General features: G+C 36.0%; 1 protein-coding gene across 1 annotated transcript; it reads right to left on the bottom strand.

Moving 5' to 3' along the window:
- Positions 1 to 1,369: 1,369 nt before the first annotated feature.
- TERB2 (telomere repeat binding bouquet formation protein 2) lies at positions 1,370 to 25,606 on the bottom strand. The gene is made up of 7 exons (XM_025998368.2): positions 25,056 to 25,606; positions 24,860 to 24,941; positions 23,957 to 24,096; positions 20,981 to 21,042; positions 17,818 to 17,903; positions 10,220 to 10,308; positions 1,370 to 3,941 (listed from the first exon to the last, which is right to left on the bottom strand). Exons 1-7 carry the CDS (start codon positions 25,117 to 25,119, stop codon positions 3,799 to 3,801), a joined length of 666 nt encoding a protein of 221 aa, XP_025854153.1. The 5' UTR covers positions 25,120 to 25,606; the 3' UTR covers positions 1,370 to 3,798.
- Positions 25,607 to 25,841: the final 235 nt, after the last annotated feature.

Below are 25,841 nucleotides of genomic sequence, written 5' to 3'. Positions count from 1 at the left end.
CCACTTATTTATAGTATTAACAATCATTATCTTTGAAGGTGGCATTTTAAGGGACTTTTACTTTTTGTATTATTTATTTGTATGTTAATTTTGTATAAGAACACATCACACATAATCAGAAAAATAAAATAGTTATTCCTCTAAAACAACTCAGTGGGGGAAAAGATTAGTCTTTTCAACAAATGATATTGTAAAACCAGATATCCACATGAAGAAGAATGAATTTTTACTCTTACTTCATACCATATACAAAAATTAACTCAAAATGAATTGCAGACCTAAATGTAAAAACTAAAACTATTAAAGTCTTAGAAAATATAGCCTAAATCTTCGTGATCTTGAGTTAGGCAAATACTTTTTAGATACAAAACCAAAAGAAAAATATAGAAACTGGACTTCATCAAAATTAAAAACTCGTGTGCTGCAAACAATGCCATCAAGGTAGTGAAAGACAACCCATAGAGTAGGAGAAAATATTTATAAATCATATAGATATAAGGGACTTATATCCAGAATATGATAAAAAACTATTTCAACTCAATAATAAAAGGGCAACCCAAACTAAAAATGGGCAAAGAACTTGAATAGATGTTGATTTGCAAATTCAGGAGCTTTGCAAGTGAAATCTGTAACTGGCCCCATGCACAGAGGGCAAGAAAAGGCTGAAGAAAGAGGCAGATCACTCCAGACTGATAGGTGACAGGTTATAAGCAAGAGAACTTACATATAAGGCTTGTCTTAGGCAGTTGCAGGATAAGTAGATATCTGCATCCACCCACCAGAATCTTAAAAATTTATATAGAGGCTTTAACTGAGTTCAGTACATATATCAACCAGATGGTCTAAATGCCATATTGCTCTCTCAAGTCTGCATCCTTGAAAATCGTTCTCACTGTGGGAAACAGTGAGCAGAACACACATTTTAGGGACAGGGAAAGGGATCAGGAGCCTCCAATTGCCTGGGTCCATGTTGCAGGTCAATCAGTAGTCACATCCTCTTGATGACTTCCTCTGACAATTAGACATTCCTCCAAAGAAGTTATAAAAATAGACATAAGCATGTGAAAAAATGTTCAACGTCATTAGCCATCAGAGAAATGCAAATCAAAAGCACAATGAGATATGTCACACACACTAGGATGGCTATATTGAAAAAACAACAACAAACCAGATAATAAGTGTTGGTGAGGATGTGGACAATTTGAAACCCTCATACATTGCTGGTGGATAAATGATGCAGCCACTTTGGAAAGCAGCTTGGCAGTCTTCAAAATGTTAAACATAGTTACCATGTGATCAAGCAATTCCACTTTTACATACCAAAGAGAAAGGGAAACACATATTCACACAAAAACTTATACACAAAATGTTCATAACACCATTATTCATAATAGTCAAAAAGCAGAAACAATTTAAATGTTAATCAATTAATGAATAGATAAATAAAATGTAGTATTATCCAAACAATGGAATACTATTGGCAATAAAAAGAAATGAAATACTGGTACATGATATAACACGGATGAACTCTAGAATATGTTATGCTAAGTCAAAGAAGCCTGTCACAAAAGAGAGTGTTTTATGATTCCATGAATATAATGTGTCCAGAATGGCAAATCTATGGAGACAGAAAGTAGATGAGTAGTTGCCTAGGGCTGAGGCAGGGGTGAGAGGGCATAGGCAATGACTACTAGTGGGTAAGGAGTTTCTTTTTAGGGTGGTGAAAATGTTCTAAATCAGATTTTGGTGGTAGTTGCACAACTCTGTCATGATACTAAAAACCATTGAATTATACCATTTAAATTGGTGAATTGTATGGTATGAGATTATAAATAAAGCTGTTAAAAGGAAAAAATGGCTATTCCATTAAATTGATGCAGTGTGACTTAAGATGAATGCCTTGGCAGCTCAGCTGGTTAAGCATCTGCTTTCAGTTCAGATCATGATCTTGGGGTCCTGGGATTAAGCCCTGTATCAGGCTCCCTGCTCCTGGGGAAGAGGGCTGCTTCTCCCTCTTCCTCTGTCCCCCTTCGCCCCACTCGTGCTCTTTGTGTGCTCTCTCTCTCTCCTTCTTATGAATAAATAAAATCTTTTATAAATAATTAAATAAATAAAATGATTTAAAGTGTCCTTCTATTCACTCAAAGGAGGTAATATTTAATATGTTTCAGGAAAAGGTCATTAACGTTTAGTTGGGTTTTTTTAATTTACAAGTACAAATAAGGAAAAGTCACTGTATGGGGAAATAGAACCTTTAAATGATGATGCTGAGACTGTTCTAATGTTGCATTATGAAATTTGAGTCATGGAAGAAAAGCCAGGGATCACATACATTTTTAAAAAGTGTATTTTAAAAAATATTTTATTATTTGACACAGAAAGAGAGCACAAGCGGCAGGCAGTGAGGGAGAAGCAGACTCCTACTAAGCAGGAAGCCCAATGTGGGACTTGATCCCAGGACTCTGAGATCATGACCTGAACCGAAGGCAGACGCTTAATGGACTGAGCCACCCAAGTTCCAAAAAACTGCATTTTCTTTAGATAATTCTACAGCTGGTATTCTAAACTTCCTAGGAGAAAGTAGTTTTTAAAATGATAGCCTTGGGACACCTGGGTGGCTCAGCGGTTAAGTGTTTGCCTTCTGCTGAAGGCGAGATCCTGGGGTCCATGGATCAGGGGATGGAGTCCCGCATGGGGCTCCCTGCGAGGGCCTGCTTCTTGCTCTGCCTCTCTCTCTGTGTCTCTCATGAATGAATACATAAAATCTTTAAAAAAAAAATGATAGCTTCACAAAAATTATATAAAAGATATATCATGCACAAATTCTCCTCTCACAGATTTTTGGTAAGTATCTGCCAGTTTGTTTGGGATGATGAGGTAGTTTCTGCACTGGGTGAGTTACTAATTTATTCTTTGTGGATTGATTCTCTTATAGATCCTAAAAACCTTCATGCCATGTATAAATATTATTTCACTGTAGGTTTTATATATTTCACTGGGGCTCATAAATCTGCCCTAAAGTTCTTTTTTCTTTAGTGTTCTGGTTCTCCTCTGTCTTTCCTATTTCCCATAGCCCTTCTGACCCCTAAATTAAACTATATTTGCAAACATCACTCATACATTTCATAATGTTATTTCCTGATTTGGCTTCCAATTAGTCACCCTAGGCAAAACACCCTCTCAAGGCCTTCATTTCCTCATTGTTCTCTAAGGTTCTTTCGAGCACTGTGATTCTAAGGTGATTTGAGGGCTCATTTCAGTTGATAAAGTGCTTGTTACATTAAATCACTTCTGGTACATGCTTTCAGGAACTGTCCACACATGAAGACTGAATCATTAAAATGTTTTACTCCATATTTTTCAAGTCAGAATCAATAATTCAGAACTCAACGATAACATTCTAATTTTTTAAAATCAAAATAAGATGATCAGAATCATAAAACTTAGCATTTACAACATTGAACCTAGAAAAACATATATAATAGAATGTTAAAGCCAAAAGAGCATCTGACAGAGAGAGAGACTGAGACTTCTTATGAAGTGTTTCAATTACAGTTACTCCATAACAACTGTGTAATCAGAATCTGTGTACATAGTCTTATAAGGTGGGGAAAAAATCCAGCCGAAATGTCAAATCATGGAGCCAGAATGATTCTGAATTACCTAAAGATACATTTTGAGAAAGAAACGGAACTCTCCCTTATATCCCCCTCCCCCTGTATGAAAGGAGAGAATCTAAAATTATGCACATCTTTAGTAATATTTTATAAAAAATAAATGCCTAGATATAAACACAATTTAACATTTTCTCTTCAATTTGTTTTTTATAGCAGACATGTTAATTTCGTTTTGAACATGGTATGCCAAATATCCTGAGCTTCCAGGAATAAAGTCATGTAGCTCCCCAAGGAATTTCTTCATGGCATCAATTGATATATAACCTACAAAATAAAAATATATATTTATATTTGAAATCCTATCATACTATCATACTGTTTTTCAGTGTGTTTAAGATTTCTAAAGAATATTTTTAGAAATAAGTAAAAAGAAGAAATAATACCAGTGAGAAAATCTTCCATAAACACTTTCCTTTCCAACTCCCCACTCCCTGCAACCTTCTACCTCCTTTTATTTATTTATTTTAAAGGGTTTATTTATTTATTTTAGAGAGAAAGAGTGTATAAAGCAGGGGAGAAGCAGAGAGATAAGGAGAGGGAGACAATCTCCAGCAGATTCCAAGCTGAGTGCAGAGCCTGTTCTGAGATCATGACCTGAGCTGACACCAAGAATTGGACCCTTAGCCAACTGAGCCACTCAGGAACCCCTTCTCCCTCCTTTTAAAACACAAATATTTGATTATCCACTTTGACTACTGAGGTCCTTGCTGTCCCTCTCTCTCTCTCTCTCTCTCTCTCTAACAAGTAAATAAAATCTAAAAAAAAAAAAAAAAAAAAAGCTAGGGAAAATCAGTATTACTGCTTAATCAACAAAGGTTATAGATATGAGTAATTTTGATGTTGTTAATAATCTGAAATTGATAAGAGTATCAAAAAGAACACCTAGAATCTAGAGAGCTTAAGGAATCAATGACTTTAAGCAATATTACCTTGATAGCAAGCGCTTATGTGAATGATTATATTTTATGTGTAATATGTTTGTAGTTTATATTAAAACTGAAACTAAAAAAAAAAAAAAAAACTGAAACTAATTTAAAAGTAAATACTATGAGAAAAATTCTGATAAATCTCAAAGGTTATTGATTTTAGAACACTAACTCTGGGGATGCCTGAGTGGCTCAGCGGTTGAGCATCTGCCTTCATGTTCAGGGCATGATCCTGGAGTCCCAGGATCAAGTCCTGCATCAGGACCACATGAAGCCTGCTTCTCCCTCTGCCTCTGTCTCTGCCTCTCTCTCTCTGTATCTTTCATGAATAAATAAATACAATATTTAAAATAATTTTAAAAAATGAACAGGGATCCCTGGGTGGCACAGCGGTTTGGCGCCTGCCTTTGGCCCAGGGCGCGATCCTGGAGACCCGGGATCGAATCCCATGTCGGGCTCCTGGTGCATGGAGCCTGCTTCTCCCTCTGCCTGTGTCTCTGCCTCTCTCTCTCTCTCTCTCTCTGTGACTATCATAAATCAAAATTAAAAAAAAAAATAAAAAAAAAATAAAAAATGAACATCTTTCCTCGGAACTCTCTTTTCTTCCCTCCAATTCATCTGATTTATATAGAAATAGTCATTTTCTACATGAACTTGCTCCTCGCCCCCAACAGTTGCTTTGGGAACGATTTGAGTTGGGCTAATCACAGCTCTTTCTCTAGCTTTTTATATATATAATGCAGCCAGTCAAATCATTATCATTCAGGTGACCATAGCTCTAAGATCTAAAACTTGGGAGTCATGGGGGTCCATGTTTCCTACCATGTAAAGAAAGCCAACTTGCTTCAAGAGAGAAAAATAAAATGAAAATAACATGCAGGGGGCGGCCAGGGTGGCTCAGCGTTTTAGCGCCGCCTTCAGCCCAGGGCCTGATCCTGGAGCCTCTGGATCGAGTCCCGCAGCGGGCTCCCTGCATGGAGCCTGCTTCTCCCTCTGCCTCTGTCTCTGTCTCTCTCTGTGTGTGTGTATGCCTCTCATGAATAAATAAACAAAATCTTATAAAAAAAAAAAAAGAAATTAACATGCAGAGAAAAACTGGGTATCAGTGAGAGATAGCCATGAGTCCTAGTTACTTCTGAGGCCGATACGTCTGTCTTCCTCACAGTTTGGTTGATGTGGCGATTTTTCTAATGGACTCCCTTTTGTTTAAGCTAGTTTAAATCAAGTGTCAGTTGACTGCAGCCTGAAGTCCTAACTACTTCAAAGCTGCTAGAATAATCCATTTCTGATGCATAAATGTACTATCTTTCTTATAATTACAGGAATATTTTTATTAATGTAATAATTATTTTTAAAATTCCTATCCTCACATATATCTTCAGAAACTTCACACAGTGTATATGTGCAATTAACTAAATGTTAATATTTTTCTGTACTAGTTTATTTTACACAGAAACCTTGTCATTAGGCAAAGATCATGAGCCATATGGAGTATAGTAATAGTGCTTCAAGAGATTTTCTGAAGTGAATGATAATGATTAAAATATCTTTAAAAACACTAATCAGTGTTATATTATTGGATTCATAGTTAATTTATTAGCTGTCACTTTATATTAGAGGCAATTAAGCAATATGCTTATGTACCACATGTTGATGGAGGTAGTGTTTATTTTTTTTATTTTTATTTTTTTTAAGATTTTGTTTAAATCTTTAAACAAAAACTGTGGGGAACCTGATGCAGGACTCAATCCCAGGACCCTGGGATCACGACCTGAACCAAAGGCAGACACTCAATCACTGAGCCACCCAGGTGCCTCAGGAAAATGTTCTTGGTGGAGGATTCCACATGTGTCTGTGGTAATTAGCCTCTCATATGGTCCTAAATGATTCTTATCTCTTGGTATTCACTAATTTGTGTAATCTCTGGAAGGAGACTGTACTTGGGTTGGCCTAGTTGACTGATGGCAAGTGGCTGAAGTGACTGTATCCCACTTCTAAGAATAGGATATAAAAAAGACCGTGGCTTCTGTTTTGGGTATGCTCTTTTTCCCTCTTGCATTTCTCACTCTAAGGAAAGCAAGCTGCCACGTGTGAACAGCCTTATGGAGAGGCCCACTTGGTGAGGAGTTTGGCCTTTGGCCAAAAATCAGCAAGGACCCAAGGCTTGCCAACAACCACATGAGTGAGCTTTGAAATGGTTATTCCAGTTCCAGTTGTGCCTTGGAGTAACTGCAGGCTTGCTGACAACTTGATTGCAACATTATGAGAGACTTTGAGACAGAAGTATCTAACCAAGATGCTCCTGGATTCCTGGCCCTCAAAAACTATCAAGTAATAAATGTTCATTGTTTCAAGCTGCTTTTAGAGCAGTTTGTTACACAGTAATAGATAACTAATACAGTATCCATGATAGGTTCCTAAGTTTTTAATTATTAGAACTTTTTGGTTTGAAAATTTTTGCCTGGGGATCCCTGGGTGGCACAGCGGTTTGGTGCCTGCCTTTGGCCCAGGGCGCAGTCCTGGAGACCTGTGATTGAATCCCACGTCGGGCTCCCGGTGCATGGAGCCTGCTTCTCCCTCTGCCTATGTCTCTGCCCCTCTCTCTCTCTCTGTGACTATCATAAAAAAAAAAAAATTTTGCCTGCAAGATAATTTATAGTTATTAATTTCAAAAAATTAATCACACATGTAGCTATCAATCAGAACTTATTATCATGGGTGATAACTAGTGATATCAGACTAAAAGAATTTAATTCCAAGGATGCCTGAGTGGCTCAGTGATTGAGTGTCTGCCTTCAGTGCAGGGCATGATTCAGAGGTCCTGGGAAGCCTGCTTCTCCCTCTACCAATGTCTCTCCCTCTCTCTGTGTGTCTCTAATGAATAATAAATAGAATCTTAAAAAAAAAAAAAAAGAATTTAATTCTAGTCAAAAGCAAAACACACACACACACAAATCCCTTGATATTTTATGGGACATTTGGCACTATCTGAAGATATTTTTGGTTGTCACAACTTAGGGCCTCAGGTCCTAGGGCATATTTCCAACTTGTATTTTCTGCACCTAAAATCTAATTAGTTTTATGAGATTTATATTCATTAAGCTGAACCCAACCCATTTTGAGAGACAGTCAAGTTATAGTCACAGAAATTGCTACCACTGCCTAAATTAGAACTGTCAATCACTATATTCCAACAAGAAGTTATTCCTTCCTGTATAAGCAGATGGGCATGATAAAAAAAAAAAAAAAGGAAGTACTTGTCGTTCCACGCAAAATTATAGCCGAAAATCATCTCTAAAGATTAAAACTTTCTTCTAAGAAAATGTTATTTAAAATTTTAATGTAGGGGCACCTGGCTGGCTGAGTCAGAAGAGCATGTGACTCTTGATCTCAGGGTCATGAGTTGGAACCCAATGTTGGGTATGGAGATCACTTAAAATAAATAAATAAATAAACTTTAAAACAATAAAATAAAATTTTCATGTAGAAATATAAAGAAAGAAAATAATCTGGGATCCCTGGGTGGCGCAGTGGTTTAGCGCCTGCCTTTGGCCCAGGGTGCGATCCTGGAGACCCCGGATCGAATCCCACGTCGGGCTCCCGGTGCATGGAGCCTGCTTCTCCCTCTGCCTATATCTCTGCCTCTCTCTCTCTCTCTCTCTCTCTCTGTGACTATCATAAATAAATAAAAAATAAAAATAAAAAAAAAAAAGAAAGAAAATAATCAAGCAAATAAAAATACCAGGAAATTTTACTATGGTTCTATCAATAAAATTAACAAAAGATTATCAGAGGTTGAAATTTTACTTTAAAAATTCTAATGATTATTTTTATAGTTCTTTTTTAGTTTGTTCTTAATACAACATTGTCTTGTCTTTTGAATAGTCAGACAACATGGAAACACAGCAGCATTGTTACATGTCCAAATCCAAGCATTTTTCTTTTTACATGGCTGATTTTATTATTTATCATTGATTTTTTAAATAAGTTATCAAACATTTGGTAAGTCCAAATGGGCCAAAGGGGCCCAAAGGCAGGCGCCAAACCACTAAGCCACCCAGGGATTCCCAGATACCTCCATTTTATCTGAATGTTTAGGCCTAAGAGATAAGTCAGGGTACAACTGCTGCTCCCAATATTAGAACTTAAGTACTTCTACTTAGTTCATTGCCCTCTACAGCCCATGATTTTTCCTAAGCCCCAGAACTGACTTTGTTGTCCAAGCTGGGTAACAGTTTTCTTTGATGTCTCCAAGACTCATCCTCAAACCACATATTAAAAGTTTTTTTAAAGTGCTTTTCTAAAGACTATGAACAGAAGAAAAAAGTAATAAAACAAATGGCCAGGGCAGCCCCGGTGGCGCAGAGGTTTGGCACTGCCTGCAGCCTGGGGTGTGATCCTGGAGAACCAGGATGGAGTCCCATATCGGACTTCCTGCATGGAGCCTGCATCTCCATCTCCCTCTCCCTCTGCCTGTGTCTCTGCCTCTCTCTGTGTCTATGAATAAATAAAATCTTAAAAAACAAACAAACAAATGGCTAGACCAAATGGTAAGAAGGAATAGTACTATGAGAGAAGGCATCTAGGAATTTGTGGACTAACTGTAAGAGTTTTCACACTGATAAAAAGAATGCACTCTAAAATGATTTTTAAAATGAAATTTCAAAAACCTATACTTTTCAAGTTGCTGTGTTTTAAACAGAATTTTTTTAAACTTATATTTTAGGATCCCTGGGTGGCTCAGAAGTTTGGTGCATGTCTTTGGCCCAGGGTGTGATCCTGGAGTCCCAGGATCAAGTCCCACATCGGGCTCCCTGCATGGAGCCTGTTTCTCCCTCTGTCTGTGTCTCTGCCTCTCTCTGCCTCTCTCTCTCTCTCTCTCTCTCTCTCTCTCTCTGTGTGTGTGTGTCTCATGAATAAATAAAATATTTTTAAAATAAATAAATAAAACTTCTATTTTAAAAATGACCCTACTGAATATTACCCAGATCAAAGTATCTAAATATCCACCTCACTCACCATTATCTAAATCCCAGTGGCCACTTTTCACCTGGTTCCCTTGGTTCCATCCTCTCATGTCAGCCTTAGTAAGCTGTCTTTTCTTTATGTCAGGCACTAGAAAAGCTAAATATGGAGTCCATGGACACCTGTGAATCTCTTTAATTATAGTAAAGTTGGTGTGTTATGTTTGTGTGTGTGTGTGTGTGTATCCTAGGGAAAGGGGTCTAATTCATCAGATTCTCAAAGGAAACTATGATTAGAGTTGTCCATGTAATTTGTCTCTCAAATTGGGACACCTGAGAGTAAAAAACTGAGTTTGAGCCCAATGTTGGGTATGGAGATTACTGATGCTAGGACAACAGACATAAACCAGAACTGTCTTGTGTAAACAGGAATGTGTATTCACACTACCAACAGACCAGCTTTTTAACAGAAAATATAGGACCTAACTCTGGGTCAATTCAGCAGATTTATTTAATGCAAATGATATCTCCTCTTTTAGCATCTATAACTGAGTGGTCTCTACTTGCTAGTCTAGGACAACTGCATTATTGTACAAGATATTCTTTTGTTTCTTCCCTACTTGGGTGTTCTCTAAATTTTATTTTAAATTACCTGTTACCATGTTGTTTACTGGATAATTCTGAAGAGGGAAGTACATCTGCTTTTCTGTAACTGGAGTCCTTATAAAATGTTTTTCTGTGCTATAAAATGAAGCATACAGAAAGTCATATTTATACTTGTTTTTTCCTGAGAAATTATTCCAGGCAATATATATAGTAAGCTGTTTGCACTTGAGCAGACTTCAGTCTTATTGGATGAAAACATTCAGTGTGAACTTCTTTTATGCTTCTAAGTAATACTAGTTCCTATACAGATATTTTCAGTTTTCTTGGCCACTTCATAAAACATATTTTTTGTGTATGTAGAAGCCTAGGTCTTCCTCAATATTCTTAAAAGCATAATAATTCAATAATACTTTATAATTAAGGACACCTGGATGGCTCAGAGGTTGAGCGTTGGCTCAGGTCCTGATCCCACGATCCAGGATCGAGTCCCACATCGGGCTCCTTGTGGGGAGCCTGGTTCTCCTTCTGCCTATGTCTCTGCCTCTCTCTCTCTGTCTCACATGAAGAAATAAAATCTTAAAAATTATAATAACACTTTATAATTAGATTAAAAATATACATATGTAATCTTAAATATGCCAAAAGAAGGTACAGTGGGCTTTATTTAAAATAATCACAGCATTTTTTGTTACTCAGTGTTTAATAATTGGAACTCTGTTAACTAGTACTTCAAAACTTTAAAATAAATAAAGAGTGAAATCTGGGAAAATCATGCAATATACTAAAATTCTGAAGTGACTTCTGAGTTAAAAAGAAAAACGGTTAAATTATTCTGAGTGTGGTTGTGTATAATTATTTATATTCTAACTTTTAAGAGCTAAGTAGTTTTCAACTAAAGTATTCTGTTTTCTGTGCCAAATAACAATGTTTATTATATTTAGACTACATATAACCAATAGATAATACAATTGTGGGCAGCCCCAGTGGTGCAGTGGTTTAGTGTTGCGTTAGGGGTGTGATCCTGGAGACCAGGGATCGAGTCCCACATCGGGCTCCCTGCATAGAGCCTGCTTCTCCCTCTGCCTGTGTCTCTGCCTCTCTCTCTCTCTCTGTGTGTCTCTCATGAATAAATAAATAAAATCTTAAAAAAAAAGATAATACAATTGCATGAAAATAAAAGTCTCAATAATTAAAAGTTGGGGTCATCCTTAATTTATTTTCCTTAAAAAAATCTAAAATTACATTTAGTGATAGTAAAAGCTTTATTTTTAATTTATCTAAAAGTTAGATTTCATCTGAACTTTTTTTTAATTTATCTAAAAGTTAGATTTCATCTGAACTTTTTCTTTTTTTAAGATTTTATTTATTTATTCATGAGAGACACAGAGAGAGAGAGAGAGGCAGAGACACAGGCAGAGGGCAAAGCAAGCTCCATGCAGGGAACCTGATGTGGGACTTGATCCCAGGTCTCCAGGATCAGGCCCTCGGCTGAAGTCAGTGCTAAACCACTGAGCCACCTAGGCTGCCCTGATCTGAACTCTTATAAAAGAAACTGTAGCTCAGTTAGGGTAAGATCCTTCAAATAAGCAAAATAGTGTTCCCAGAAGAGTCAAGGACTAAAAAAAGATAAACCATTATTATTATCTATTATGGCTCTGAAATTTCTGGCTAAGCAATGAGATGGGGGAGGGTAAAGAAAGAAATGAAAAAGAGATAACTAGTAAAAAGGAAGAAACAATCTTTCATATTAACAAATGATATGATGTACACTCTGAAAAGCCAAGAGAATCACTGAAATGTTTCTAGAATCTTAAAGATTCCAAGTGGGTAGTTATAAAACAAATATCCCCAAATCAATAAATTTCCTATATAACAGCAATAACTAATAAAAAATAAAATAAAATAAAAATGATTCAATCTATAACAGCAACAAAATTCATAAAAATCTAGAAATAACTATAACAAGAAATTTGTGATTCTATATGTAGAAAAATAAGAAATTTTACTGAGATATAGAAAAGGAAAATTAAAACAAAATATAAAAGATATTCTCCTGGATTGGAATATTGAAAATTATAAAGTCATCAATTCTTCTCAATTTTAACACAATTCCCAATAGGGATTTTAGAGGTTAAGAAAAAAATAATTCTAAAATTTACTTGAACAACATGTTAGAGGATCTAATAGGAGGCAGATCAAACTTATAATAGAATGAAAAAAAATACCTAGCAATAATCTTAAAAGACAAATGTGATTCATATGAAGAAAATATGAAAAATGTTCCTTAAGGGCCACAAAAGAAAATTTGAACAAGTGGGGGAAAAATACAGTTTCTCAGATGGGAAGATTCAATATCAGAGATAGTCTCCCTAAGTTAATCTATAAATTTCTTGTAATGTTACCAGAAATAACAGTAATTTTTAAAAAACATATGAACAAGATGGCTCTAAAATTCAGACAGAAAAATAAACTAGAAAGAATAGCTAAGAAAATTTGAAAAAGACTAAAGAAGAAAACCTAGCACCAGATATTAAGTCCTATTATAAATAACTAAAACAGAATGGTGCTGTTGCATGACAAATGAATGGAATATAAAAATATAAAATGCAGAAATAGACCCAAATACTTACAGGGATCTAACCTATGATAAAGGTGGCATTTTAAGGTGGTGGTGAGGGTCAATAGCCACAAGTAATTAGCTATCTGGAGGAAAAAAGAAAAAAAGTAGGTTCCCACCTTACACCAAAATATATTCCAAATGTGTCACAGATTTAAATTGAAAAAAAAAAAAGAAATCATTAAGAAGAAACCATAGCAAAAAATGATAATAATCTTAAGAGTAGGAAGACTTCCCTAAGTACAACATAAAACCAGAGAACCATCAAAGAAAATGTTAATAAGCATGAATGCATACAGGAAAACATATTTGCATGACAAAACCCAACATTTTTTAAAGTCAAAAGACAACAGGCTAAAAATTAATTGTAATTTATTTCAAATGAAGTAACTCTCTTAAAATGTAGAGTTCTTATCAAAAAATAAAAAAGCAAAACTCAATAGAAAAATATGCAAAGGATACGAACAAACATTCACAGAAAAAGAGATATAAGTGGTTCTCAAACATCTGAAGACAACTCAACCTCATTCATAATAATAGTAATTCAAACAAAACTAGAATGAGATACCATTTTATACCTATCAGATTGGCAAGGACCAAAATATATGATAAGTACTCTGTGTTAGAGAAGGCATAGGGGAAACAAAATGACTAACCATTCCAGTTTACCCCAGATTGAGGGATTTCTCAGGCCATGGGGCTTTTCAGGATTAAAACCAGGACATTTCTAAGCAAACCTGAATGTTTGGTTACCATAGCTAGAAAAGGCACATTTATACATAACCAGTAGGAGCGTAAATTGATTTAAACTGTATGGAGGGCAATTTGGTAAGACCTATTAAGGATACAAATCTACATGCCTTTCGATCTCCTAAGAATTACTCTACAGATACTCCCATACATACAAAATGACATAAGATAATCATTCACTGAGGCACTGCTTTTTTTTTTTTTTTTTTTTTTTTTAAGATCCATTTATTTATTTGAGAGAGAGCAAGCAAGAGAGAGAGAATGAGCCAGGGGAAGGGGCAAAGGGAGAAGCAGACTCTTTGCCCCACTGAGGAGGGAGCCCGAAGAGGTGCTCTATCCCAGAACCCCAAGATCATGACCCCAGCAGAAGGCAGACACTTAACCGACTGAGCCACCCCAGGTTCCCCTGAAGCACTGTTTTTAATAGCAAATTAGAAATTAATTAAAAGTCCATTAAAATAAGCAACTAGTTAAGTAAGTTATGGTACATCCATATAGTAGAACACTATATAGATAAAAACATGAAAAACTCTTTATGTAATAATATGGAATGATCTCCAAGGTAAATTATTGAGTGAAAAAAGGCAAGGAAACTGATAATATTGGTTGCTTCTAGGAGGGAAATTGACTTACTAGGGACCAGTATTTTCATAGTATCCTTTTTTGTACATGTTGGGTTTTCATAATTAAAATTTGAAAATAGGAAAGTAACATGTAGGCATGAAGACCTAGGGAAAATATTTTTTAAAAGGAGAGTAATAAGACTGGGACTTCCCTTGTAGTTATTAAAATACATAAATGAAGTTATATAACTTAAAAGAATATTGTATTGATACAGAAATAGATCCACAGATTAATGGAATAAAACAAATAGCCTAAAAATAGATCTTCATATACACAAAAACAATGTACGACAAAGGAAAATTACACATCAGTTTGAAATAATTATTCAAAAAACCAGTGGAAATCTCTTATTTGCAAAACAAAATCAATTTAGATCTTCACCTATTACCATACATCAAAATAAATATCTGCAGAGTTTAAAACTAATTTGATCTCTGAATGGGAAATAATTTCTCTGAACATAAAAGCGGTAGAAGAAATTATAAAGGAAAAGTGATTAATGATGGAAAATTTAAAACTTATATCTCTAAAAAAGTATATGCCAGACAACAAATTGTGAATACAATGTGGCAAATTGGCAAAAGGATAATATAGCTACTATATAAAGATGCCAGACAAGTTGATAAGAAAAACAATAAGGCTTCCAATAAAATAGGGAGAAAGCAGGTCACCTGGGTGGCTCAGTCCATTAAACATCTGCTTTTGGCTCAGGTCATGATCCCTGATCCCCCAGGGTCCTGGGATTGGCTCCCACATCAGGCTCCCTGCTCTGTGGTGGGCCTGCTTCTCCCTCTCCCTCTGCCTGCCACTCCCCCTACTTGTGTGCTCTCTCTCAGTCAAATAAATAAAATCTTTTTTAAGAAGTGGGTGGGTGGGGGGAATAAAGCATAGGGATCCCTGGGTGGCGCAGCGGTTTGGCGCCTGCCTTTGGCCCAGGGCACGATCCTGGAGACCCGGGATCGAATCCCACGTCGGGCTCCCGGTGCATGGAGCCTGCTTCTCCCTCTGCCTGTGTCTCTGCCTCTCTCTCTATCTCTCTGTGACTATCATAAATAAATAAAAAAAACTAAAAAAGAAGTGGGTGGGTGGGGGGAATAAAGGATAAAAACAAACCACAGAAAAGAAATATAAAACGCTAAAAAATTCAAAAAAGTTCAAAGCCATTAGTATTCAAAGAAAAATGCAAAATTAAAGCAAGACTTATTTGTATAAAACTAGGAAGAAATGTCCTAATGTTGGTGGTGGTTATCTCTAAGTGGCAGGGTTGCTTATTAAAAATTTTCTTTATTTTCTATTTTGAAAAATTATATGCATTAGGTTTATAGTAGAGTAAGTTCTTGCAATTTTTATAAGATTTGGGGAACATACTGAGAAGCAAAAATAGTATAGTGATTAAGAGTTTGGATTCTGGATCAGCTAAACTTAGCTTCAAATTCAGCTTAAGCAATGTTGGGTGACAATTAGCTCTCTGAACTCTTTTCCTCAATTGTGAGATGGGTCTAATAATATTTATCTATCTTATAAGGTTACAAGAATCAAATGAACTGATAAGCTTGCAAGTGTCTTATATTCAGCAAGTGTTTAATAACTAGTTCATCACTTACTGTTCAATATCACCAGTAGTACACCAACAAAAATGCTTCCTGAGTAAGGACAAAGTATATTTTATCTATGTTCACACTGCACCCTCTGGTGGTTCCATAAAGAAAAGGCTCTAGATTAGATACCTACCTAAGGTATCCATTCATATCCTTTGTCTATTGTTATTGCTATTGTTATTGGACATATTTTCTTCAGATTTGTAAGCCCCCTTTGTATCTTAAACTAGTTTTTGTCAGATGTTTTTCCAAGTGAATATTTTTCTTTTGACCTAGTTCATGGTATTTTTATTGCCACATTTTTGGTAGTTATACTTCTCAATCTTTTTCCTTTATGGCTTCCATGTTTTACAGGCAACCATGAGTTAAAGAACTTATGTATCTAATATCTTTCCTAGTCAAGTGAATTACTGAGAGTTACTTTTTATTTTCTATTTCCCAGCCTTCTCTTACAAGATCACTTAGGATAATTATCCTTTCCTCTATTAATCCCTTCAGAATATCTTCACGGTCTTACCTCCTCTATTCTTATTTTTTTCCTCTATTTATCTTATCTCAACAAAGTGTAACAAGTAAGTTCAAAGGAGTGCTAGAGATAGAGATCCCAAGACTTGAAATATGAATTCTCGGGACACCTGGGTAGTTCAGCAATTGAGTGTATGCCTTTGGCTCGGGACATGGTCCTGGGATCGAGTCCCACATCCAGCTTCCTGCATGGAGGCTGCCTCTCCCTCTGCCTATGGCTCTGCTTCTCTCTGTGTGTGTCTCTCATGAATAAATAAATAAAATCTTTAAAAAATGAATTCTCAAACTTAAGTAGGAGAATATCTAGAAGTCACAGGACCATGAAACAATAGTTTACTAAACTTACTTAAATACACAACTTTGTGTAAATTAGGTAACAACTAACTTCAAATTATAACAAACCAAATAGTTGGTACAAACTGGAAGAAAAACTTAAAATTGAAAAAACTATATAAAGTAAATCCATTAATTTTAATATTGAAGAGAGATAGCTACTATTTGATCATTTTTATTTCAGCAGCAAAATACCAGACCTTCGAATAGCCAGTACTCCCTACGAGCATTTGAAAACCATGGAACTGGAAAATATGGAATAAGGACTAGATTATGAATAAGGCTGAAACAAAGGGGGCCTCTCATAGATTGTTTCTAACATAATGGTAAGTCCATGAGTGTGTCTTTTTAAATTTCATTTCTTAAACCAAAAGAACCACATTACAAACAATTTGGAAAAGAGAAGAGGAAATCACTTAGAACTTCCAATCCTAATAAAATTACTGCTAATATTTCATATATTTTCTTATTTAAAAAATAATGTAACATAAATAATAAATAAATTCTTGTTTCTTTTGTGCAAGGATAGTCTAGCATACTGGTTGGCTCTGGAATTAGACTGACCAAGTTAAATCCAACTTATCCACACCTAATAATAAAAGTTGGGGCACCTGGGTGGCTGAGTTGGTTAAGCACCTGCCTTTAGTTCAGGTCATGATCCCAGAATTCTGGGATAGAGCCCTGCATCGGACTCCCTGCTCAGTGAAGAGTCTGCTTTTTCCCTCTCCATCACCCTCTGTTCCTCCCCCTACTCATGCTCTCTCTCTTTCTCTCTGAAATAAAATATTTTTAAAAAATAATAAAAGTTTGGGGATCCCTGGGTGGCGCAGCGGTTTGGCGCCTGCCTTTGGCCCAGGGCGCGATCCTGGCGACCCGGGATCGAATCCCACGTCGGGCTCCCGGTGCATGGAGCCTGCTTCTCCCTCTGCCTATGTCTCTGCCTCTCTCTCTCTCTCTCTCTCTCACTGTGTGACTATCATAAATAAAGAAAAATTAAAAAAAAATAATAAAAGTTTGTATAACTTTGGGCAAATTAATGTACCTAATCCTAGATCTTTTTTGCTATAAAGTGGCAATGGTGATAATGATAATATTAATAGTGTAAGAAGACCATGAAAATTAAATGAGATAAACACAGTCGGTGCTCAAAGATGCCTACATTAAATTGAATATCAATAAAGTATATGAATTCAATACCTTTTGGATAATTCTTTTTTGCGATCTGTTTCTAGTTCACTGTTTTCCCTAAGGGCTTTTATTTCATTTGGTGTTACTTCATAATGCTGTGGATAGCAAAAAGAAAAAAAAAATCACATTTTTAAAAGTCAGCACATCAATGATCTAATCAAATGTTTTTTTTAAAAGCAAAAAAAGTAAATTGGCAATATATATCAAGAGTCATAAAAATATTTAGACACTTAGGTCCACTCAATCTAGTTTGGTGGCAAAAACTTGAAAAATTTTGCACACACACACAATTATACTATTTGTTTTTAGGGCTATGTAATGAAGACTATGTATTTTTAAAATATCAACTGTGGTTGTATTAGATTGTAAAATTTTGACTAATTTTATTCTCTTTTCAATTTTTGAAATTTTCCCTAATGTGGCCATAGTACTTTTTAGTTTTTAAAAGAAACAATAAATAAATAAATAAATAAAATAAAAGGAAACAAAAAGTTATTAATTTAAACTTTCTTAAAATCTTCGACTTGAAAATTCCTAGGCTTCTGTTGAGTTACAAATCAAAAATATTAAGTAAGCTGAACAAATTATATTTCCACTTCAAAATTAAAATGGAATATATAGCTATAGAGTTATGAAAGAACTAAATGTGTATTAAGCTTTTCAAAAAGATTATGTGAAAGTGACTCAGATATTGGCACCTGTCACATAATTATAATTACTTAATACACCATTAGAAAATTTCTGTTTAAATCACAAATCCACTCCAAACAATATTAATGCTCCCCCAAATTACTTTCCAGATTTATCCTTGCTGTTACCATTCAAAGAAGTACTTTCTAGTTATCTATTCTATGGTTACATTATTGTAATTGGCTAATATTAATCAATATTTTGAAAGAACTAACAAAATCATTTATCACAAAATCATATAATTTCTAGAGTTAGTCACCACTACAGACATGTTCTACTAATTTTTTCATAGAAAAAATACTGGATCGGGTTGGAGCTGAGAAAATTTGGTTCCATTTTGCTGATGTCTAGTATATAAACTAAAACAGGTGTTTACCTTTTCTTTACCTCAGTTCTCATTTCTAAAACTGAATAATTAAATTAATGAGCTTTAAGGAGCTTTTTTAGCTTTGAAGTTCTAGCATACTGAATAATTATTGTCAAATAACAACTATTCTACACCATAGTGAAAACACTATGACAAGCCAAGGATTAGATATTTTGGCCCTTACTATAACATAGCCAAAGATACTTAAATAACTATGATTTTCAGATGATGAAAACTTGGGAAGAAAAAACAAACTAATGAAAGGAATACAAACTGTGTAATTGCTTGGCTTTAGGCATATAAAGATTTTCTTCCTAAGTGTTTACTTCGAAAATTTTCAAACTCTGAATTGTCAGAGAATAATACAGTAAGTACTATACACTTTTCACCTAGACTCATAACGTGTTAACATTTTTTAATCACTCTGCATGCCTTCTCTCATTTTTTATTTTTGCTGGACCATTTGAAAAGATTTGCAGATATCATGACATCTTACTCCTTAATCTTTAGGTTGCATTTTATCTTTTTAATTTTTAAAAAAGATCTTATTTTTTTTTTTTTTGACAGAGAGAGCACAAGCAGGGGGAGCAGCAGAGGGAGAGGGAGAAGCAGGCTCTCTGCTGAGCAGGGAGGCTGATGTGGGGCTCAATTCCAGGACCCTGGGATCTTGAGCTGAGCTGAAGGCAGATGTTTAATGGACTGAGTCACCTAGGCACCCCTGCATTTTCCTTAAAAAGCATTCTTTCATCTTTACAATACCGCCATTACAATTAAGAAAATTAACATTAATTCAATATCACCTAATAGTGCACATTTATATTTTCCCAATTGTTCTCAAAATGTCTTTTTACTTTTTATTTAGAAAACATCCAGAATCCAGAAAAAAAGAAAGAAAAGAAAACATCCAGAATCCAATCAAGGTTTATACATCACATTTGCTTGTTATGTCTCTTGATCTAGAACAGTATTTCTGCCTTTTTGTTTTGTTTTTTATGACATTGTTTTAAAGAGACTAAGCTAGATAGCTGTTTTGTGATATGTCTCACATTCTGGAATTGTCTGTTTACTCATAATTAAATTAAGGTTAATTAGGTTAAGCATTTTGAACAAGAACGCCATATAAATAACATTGTGTACCTTTAATATATCATATCAAGCTGAACATAATGAGAGGTTATTCCAATTTCGGTGATGCTAAATTTGACCAGTTGGTTATGTGGTGTCTGCCAGATATCTCTACTGGGAAGGCACATCCTTTATCTTTGTAACTAATAAGTAATCTAAGGGGTGATAATTTAAGATCATGGGTTTAACATCCACTAATGATCCTGCCTAAATCAATTATTTTATTAGGGGTGGTAAATTAGGGCTTTGCATTCTACCATCTTTTCTATATTTATTAGTTGCTATTTTATAAGGAAATTTTCCCTTAAATTTAAATTTAAATTTTTTTTCTTAAATTTCATCTTTCCTTCCTTCCAACCCTCCTTCCTGCCTTCCTTTCTTTCCTCTTCTTACCTCCTCTCCCTCCTTCTGTTCTTTTTTTTTCTTTCTTTACGCTTTCAGAGTAGCACTACTGAATCATGGATTCTTTTAAATTTAATGTACTATAATTCATTACTATCATTCTTTTTGGCACTCAAATTATCCCAAATTGGCTACTGTGTAAAGATTTTGAAGTAAGTCAAAAGTACTAACAAGTTTGAGGCAGAATAGTAAAAGCTATAAAACAGTTTTCAATATTGTACACTTTTATTGAGGGGTGTTATTCAAAACATTTAACAAATGACACAACATAGGAATTAGTAAATCAGAATCTATGCTGGCAATAAAAAACTGGTAAATTCTGTGCACCTATTACTTCTCCAGTTAATGATAGGTTTTCAAGTTTTTTACATGAATAATTTTATTCGTATAAAAATATCTCAACATTATCAGTGTACTAGTGTGAAAATAGTAATAGACTAGATAATGTTCTCTAAAAGCATGTCCTTTAAATTCCATAACCTGGATCATTGATGTCAGCATGTCACAAGTAAACATTTTTAAGATTACATTGCTTTAAAATTTTTTTGCAACTATATATTCTAACCAAGTACTTTAATTTACTCTTACCTTTTCTATCTGAAAATGTTGGTCTTGTTCCCAAATAAAATTACCAAGTTTTCTTCTTATTTCTGTGGTAAGAAAAACAAATTCAATACTATTTTTTAAGTAATTTTGTAGAGTTTTCTGAAGTTTACTTGAAGACTGAAATTTCTAGGTCGCTGTTATTCCACTTTCATCAAACTCACCTAAGATACTGATTTAAAATGCAGATTCTTATTGAATCAGATGATTGAGGAGGAGCTCAGGAATTGCATTTTTAACAGCCTCCCCAGATGATCCCATAGCATCATGAGAATCATTGTTGTAAACTTTTTCTGCTGGAATATATGCCTTCATTAGATGTCTGTGTCTTTAGGCCAACCGTTAATAAAGAAGACAATTGTCCAGTCAAAACAAAAGGTGTAAACTTGCTAAATTTGTACACTAGAGGTCCTCAAGAATTTAACGGTTGGTAAAAGAAGAGTGGAAGTGGGCATAATAGTATAGGAATTCTAACAATGCTCAGCATGTTAAAGTACTATGTCATTCTTTAATGATCTCAAAAGCTTCCATTGTAGCCCAATTGAAGACAAAAAGGTAACATTCCTCTAGACCTATGCGGTCCACTATAGTAGCCACTGGAGCAGCTACATATTGGCGTCATATTGAAATGTGGCTAGTCCAAAGTGAGATGTTTTGAGTATAAAATAAACACCGTATTTCAAAGATTTAGCATCAAAAAAGGAATGTAAATATCTTGATAATTTTTATGTTAGTTATATATTCAAAGGATAATATTTTAGTTATACCTGGTTAAATAAAATATATTCTTAAAATTAATTTACCTAGGGGCACCTGGGTGGCTCAATCAGTTAAGCATTTGATTTTTTATTTTGGGCTCAGGTCATGATCTCAGGGTCATGAGACAGAGTGGGAAGTCTGCTTGAGATTCTCTCCCTCTCCCTCTGCCTCTGTCCCTCCTCTCACTTGCACTCTCTCTAAAAGTAAATAAATTAATCTATTTTTTGTTTATAAATAAAAATCTTATTTTTATTCATTGATTTCTTATTTATACTAGAAAATTTTAAATTAGCATTGGTTCACATTTGCATTTCACCCTTCTACTAGACAATACTGGTCTAGGTAGATAATAATGTATACTTTTTATTCTTAAAAAGGAGCATCATTTCATTTAAAACAGATTTTTAAATTTTTTTATTTATTTATTTTAGAGAGAGGGAACACATGCAGGGATTGGGGGAGGGACAGAGGGGGAGAGAAAGGGAGGGTCTTAAACAGACTCTGCACTGAGCATGGAGCCCCCCATGCTGGACTCTATCTCACCACCCTGAGATCATGATCTGAACCAAAACCAAGAGTTGGATTCTTAACCAATTGTACCACCCAGGCTCCCCATTATTTATATGAGAGAGAATGCATACAAGTGGGAGCTTGGGGGGCAGAAGGAAAAGATCTCAGGCCGACTCTGTGCTGAGCATCGAGCCCCATGTGGCGCTTGATCTCATGACTCTGAGATCATGACCTGAGTATGACAATGAATAAAAAATCAAGAGTTGGATGCTTAACCAACAGAGTCACCCAGGAGCCTCAAAACAGATTTTTTTAAATTTAAATACATTTTAATATAAGATGCTAAATTCAAAGACAGAAGTAATAACTTAATATTAGAGCAGATAGTCATTCTATAATATAAGCTCTTTAAAAGTGGGTATTCACTGATTGGCACAGTTTTTTTAATAAAGCAGTTCTCCTATCCAATCCCCAATCCTTAATTTATTTGTATAGTCATTTAGAACAATTTATTGTTATAACTAGCTCTTACCAGGACATCAATTGTGGAAGGAATCCAATCTTTGGAGTTTCTAAAGCTCTCCTATAGAAATCTTTTTCAAACTCTTTTTGTTTTTTTGTTTTAAATAGCCTACTCACTGGGAATCTGTTCTAGCTTCAGTCTGTCTTTCTAAGGATAGACACACATGTATCATTAATTGGGTAATAATGTAAGACCTAAAATGAGATATTTAAAAATAGGCCACAAAAGTCAGGGAAATCGTATTTTAAGGAGGGAAAACTAAAAGAACCAATCTCAGAAGCAGTTTATTCACTTGCCCTTTATCTTATAGGGTTGCTGAAATAATTAAAAAAGTTAATGGGAAAGTACTTTTTTTTTTTTTTTTTTTTTTTTTGAGAGAGAGGGAAGGGTGGGAGAGGGAGAGGAAATATTTCCTTTTTTTTTAATTTTATTTATTCATTCATGAGAGACACAGGCAGAGGGAGAAGCAGGCTCCATGCAGGGGGCCTGATGCAGGTCTCCAGGATCACACCCTGGGCCAAAGGCAAGCACTAAACTACTGAGCCACCCAAGCTGTCCCTGGGAGAGGAAATCTTAAACTGGCTCCAGGCTCAGGCCAGAACTTGACTCGGCTTGATCTCACAACCCTGAGATCATGACCTGTGCCAAAATCAAGAGTTAGCTACTTAACTTATTGAGCCACACACATGCCCCAATGTATAAAGAACAATACAAATAAGTATATGGGTTCATTATCACAATGAATCTTAAAATTTCATTATAATAATGAAGAGATTCAAAACTAGCAAACATTTATTAAATGCTCACATGTCAGACTACTTGATATATTTTATCCTCAAAACAACTTGCTAAAGTTTACAAAACTAGTAAGTATTGGATCCTAGCCAGTGAGCACTGTGAGGGCAAGATCTGCTTTTTGTCTTATTCACCACTGACTCACCACCACCTTGGTTGAAACCTGACACAGTAGTTTAGTGAATGTGTGAATAAGCAATAAACAAACAAAGCCAGACTATATACTCAAGGTAATCTGATCCCAAGCTCATGCTTTTCCACTTATATTAAATGATATGAAACACAAAAATCTCTTATTGAGAACAAAGATCAGTAAAGTTGGGAGAACTAGCTGGATTCCGCTAACAGAGATTGGATAAATGATCTTTGCTAACCTTTTTGCAAGCACTCAGGGGGAAGAATGAAATGACCTAAAGTCACCGAGTTTTTTATTTCAGCATTAGCGACTGCAGAGAGATAGTGGGCGTGAAAAACTGTAGCATTGTCTTCTATGTAATCAAGGCTCTGATATATTCTAGGAGAAAGAAAGGAAATATTTTAGGTTATAAAATTAACAAGAATGTATTCAACCTTTCATAAGAAAGAAAAAGTGAGAGGAAGCAGGGATAATTATCTATAGGTACTCAAGCCACTGGGGAATTAAGGGAGTGGGGAGGGGGCAGCCAGGGTGGTGATTACACCTCTGGCTTGTAATCATAAATGGGACAGCAGTGTGAAGGGGGATCGCGGGTGGGCACATTGGAGGCAGAGTAACCTCTCAGAAAGCCACTGTTAGAGCCGGGCGAGCGATAATGAGGGTGTGTAGGAAGATAGCGGCGAGTAGGAGGAACATTCACAGGCGTACACGGAACACGTCCCCTGGTGTTTGGCCACCGACTGATTAACGGGAGTGGAGTTGTTTATTCACAAGAAACTAGTAGTTTTAAGTTTGAGAACACAGGACCTGGTGCAGGTGTGAAGGGGCAATCAGGAGGTTTGGCTGAAACACACTGGATGTGATGGGCCTTCAGGGCACCACACAGAGTTGCGGGGCAGACAGCTAGAATCACAAGGCTGGAACCCGGGAAGCCTCGCAGACCAGGTGGGAGGCCACACGGTTGTGGCGAGAAGTTATTTACATACCCTCTCCCTGCCCCCCCCATCCCCCATCTAGGGCTGAAAACTTGCTCCTTTCCAGTCTATTCCTATCATCAATATTTCTCAGGGCACCGCGACTTCCATCTCCAACTCCTGGCTCATCAGGACCGAAGAGGCACTGCCCGGTGGCCTTCAGGTACCTCAGCGTGTCTGGGTGGGAGGCATCACAGCTGAACAAGAAGTCGGCAGCCCTTGGGTCACTGATGGAGCCCCCTTCGTCCACTGCGGAGGCAAGAGCACAAGGTGAGCCTAGCAAGTATCCTGGCACCAAAGCACCATAGAGAAGAGGGGTGCTCTGCCCACCACCTCACCCGCCCCTTCCACCCAGCTGCCTACCCCAGAACTGCCTCAGTTCCTCGCCGACGCTGCCGCAGAACCAACCCCGCTGCCCTTGAAACATGGCGTCGGCCGGCACACAAGGGTGTGGGGGAGGGGAGGGCCTAGCGGGGATCGCTGATTGGTCTGAGGTGCTAAGCCAAGCTCGGTGATTGGTTCTCAGAGTAATGGGCGGGAAGAGACTGAGGGGAGAGGAACAGGAATCCCGTCACCACCAGGGAGCTGACCCGCTCGTGGGATTGTGGCGGAGGAGCCTCTCAGCTTTCCCCTGACATGGCGGAGAAGGGTCAGTCAAGCTTGTGAGTGGTAAACCCTCAGTATCAAAGTTATTGTGCTGTTGTTACAGGCGTGGTCGCAGGTTCTGTGGCATCAAGTATTATTTTGAAGCAAAACTCATTTTATCGTTTAATTTATAAATGTCTCCATTAGAATATCTAAAAGTTGAGGACTTGTAGAAAAATAAATCCACAATACCATTATCACCATTGAAAATAATAATTCTTTAATATATTCAAATTTCACTAGTGTTGACATTTCCTGCTTTTTCAGAATTATGCTTTACTTTTACAATTTCCACCCCCACCCTCACCATAACCCACCACCAGTCACCCCCTTACATCAGTTTTGATAAGCTATATTTTTCTGGTGTTGGAGCCCTCTAATCTAAAATTTATAAAATATTGATATAAATTTCATAAAACATTTTATTATCTTTTTTAATGTCTGCAGGCTTTGTAGCAATACCATTTTCATTTTTGTTATTAGCAATTTGTGCCGTTTTATTTC

The sequence above is a fragment of the Vulpes vulpes genome, chromosome 15 (genome assembly GCF_048418805.1).
Source record: "Vulpes vulpes isolate BD-2025 chromosome 15, VulVul3, whole genome shotgun sequence".
NCBI classification, from domain to species: Eukaryota; Metazoa; Chordata; class Mammalia; order Carnivora; family Canidae; genus Vulpes; species Vulpes vulpes.
This window is presented reverse-complemented; position numbering and strand designations above follow the sequence as displayed.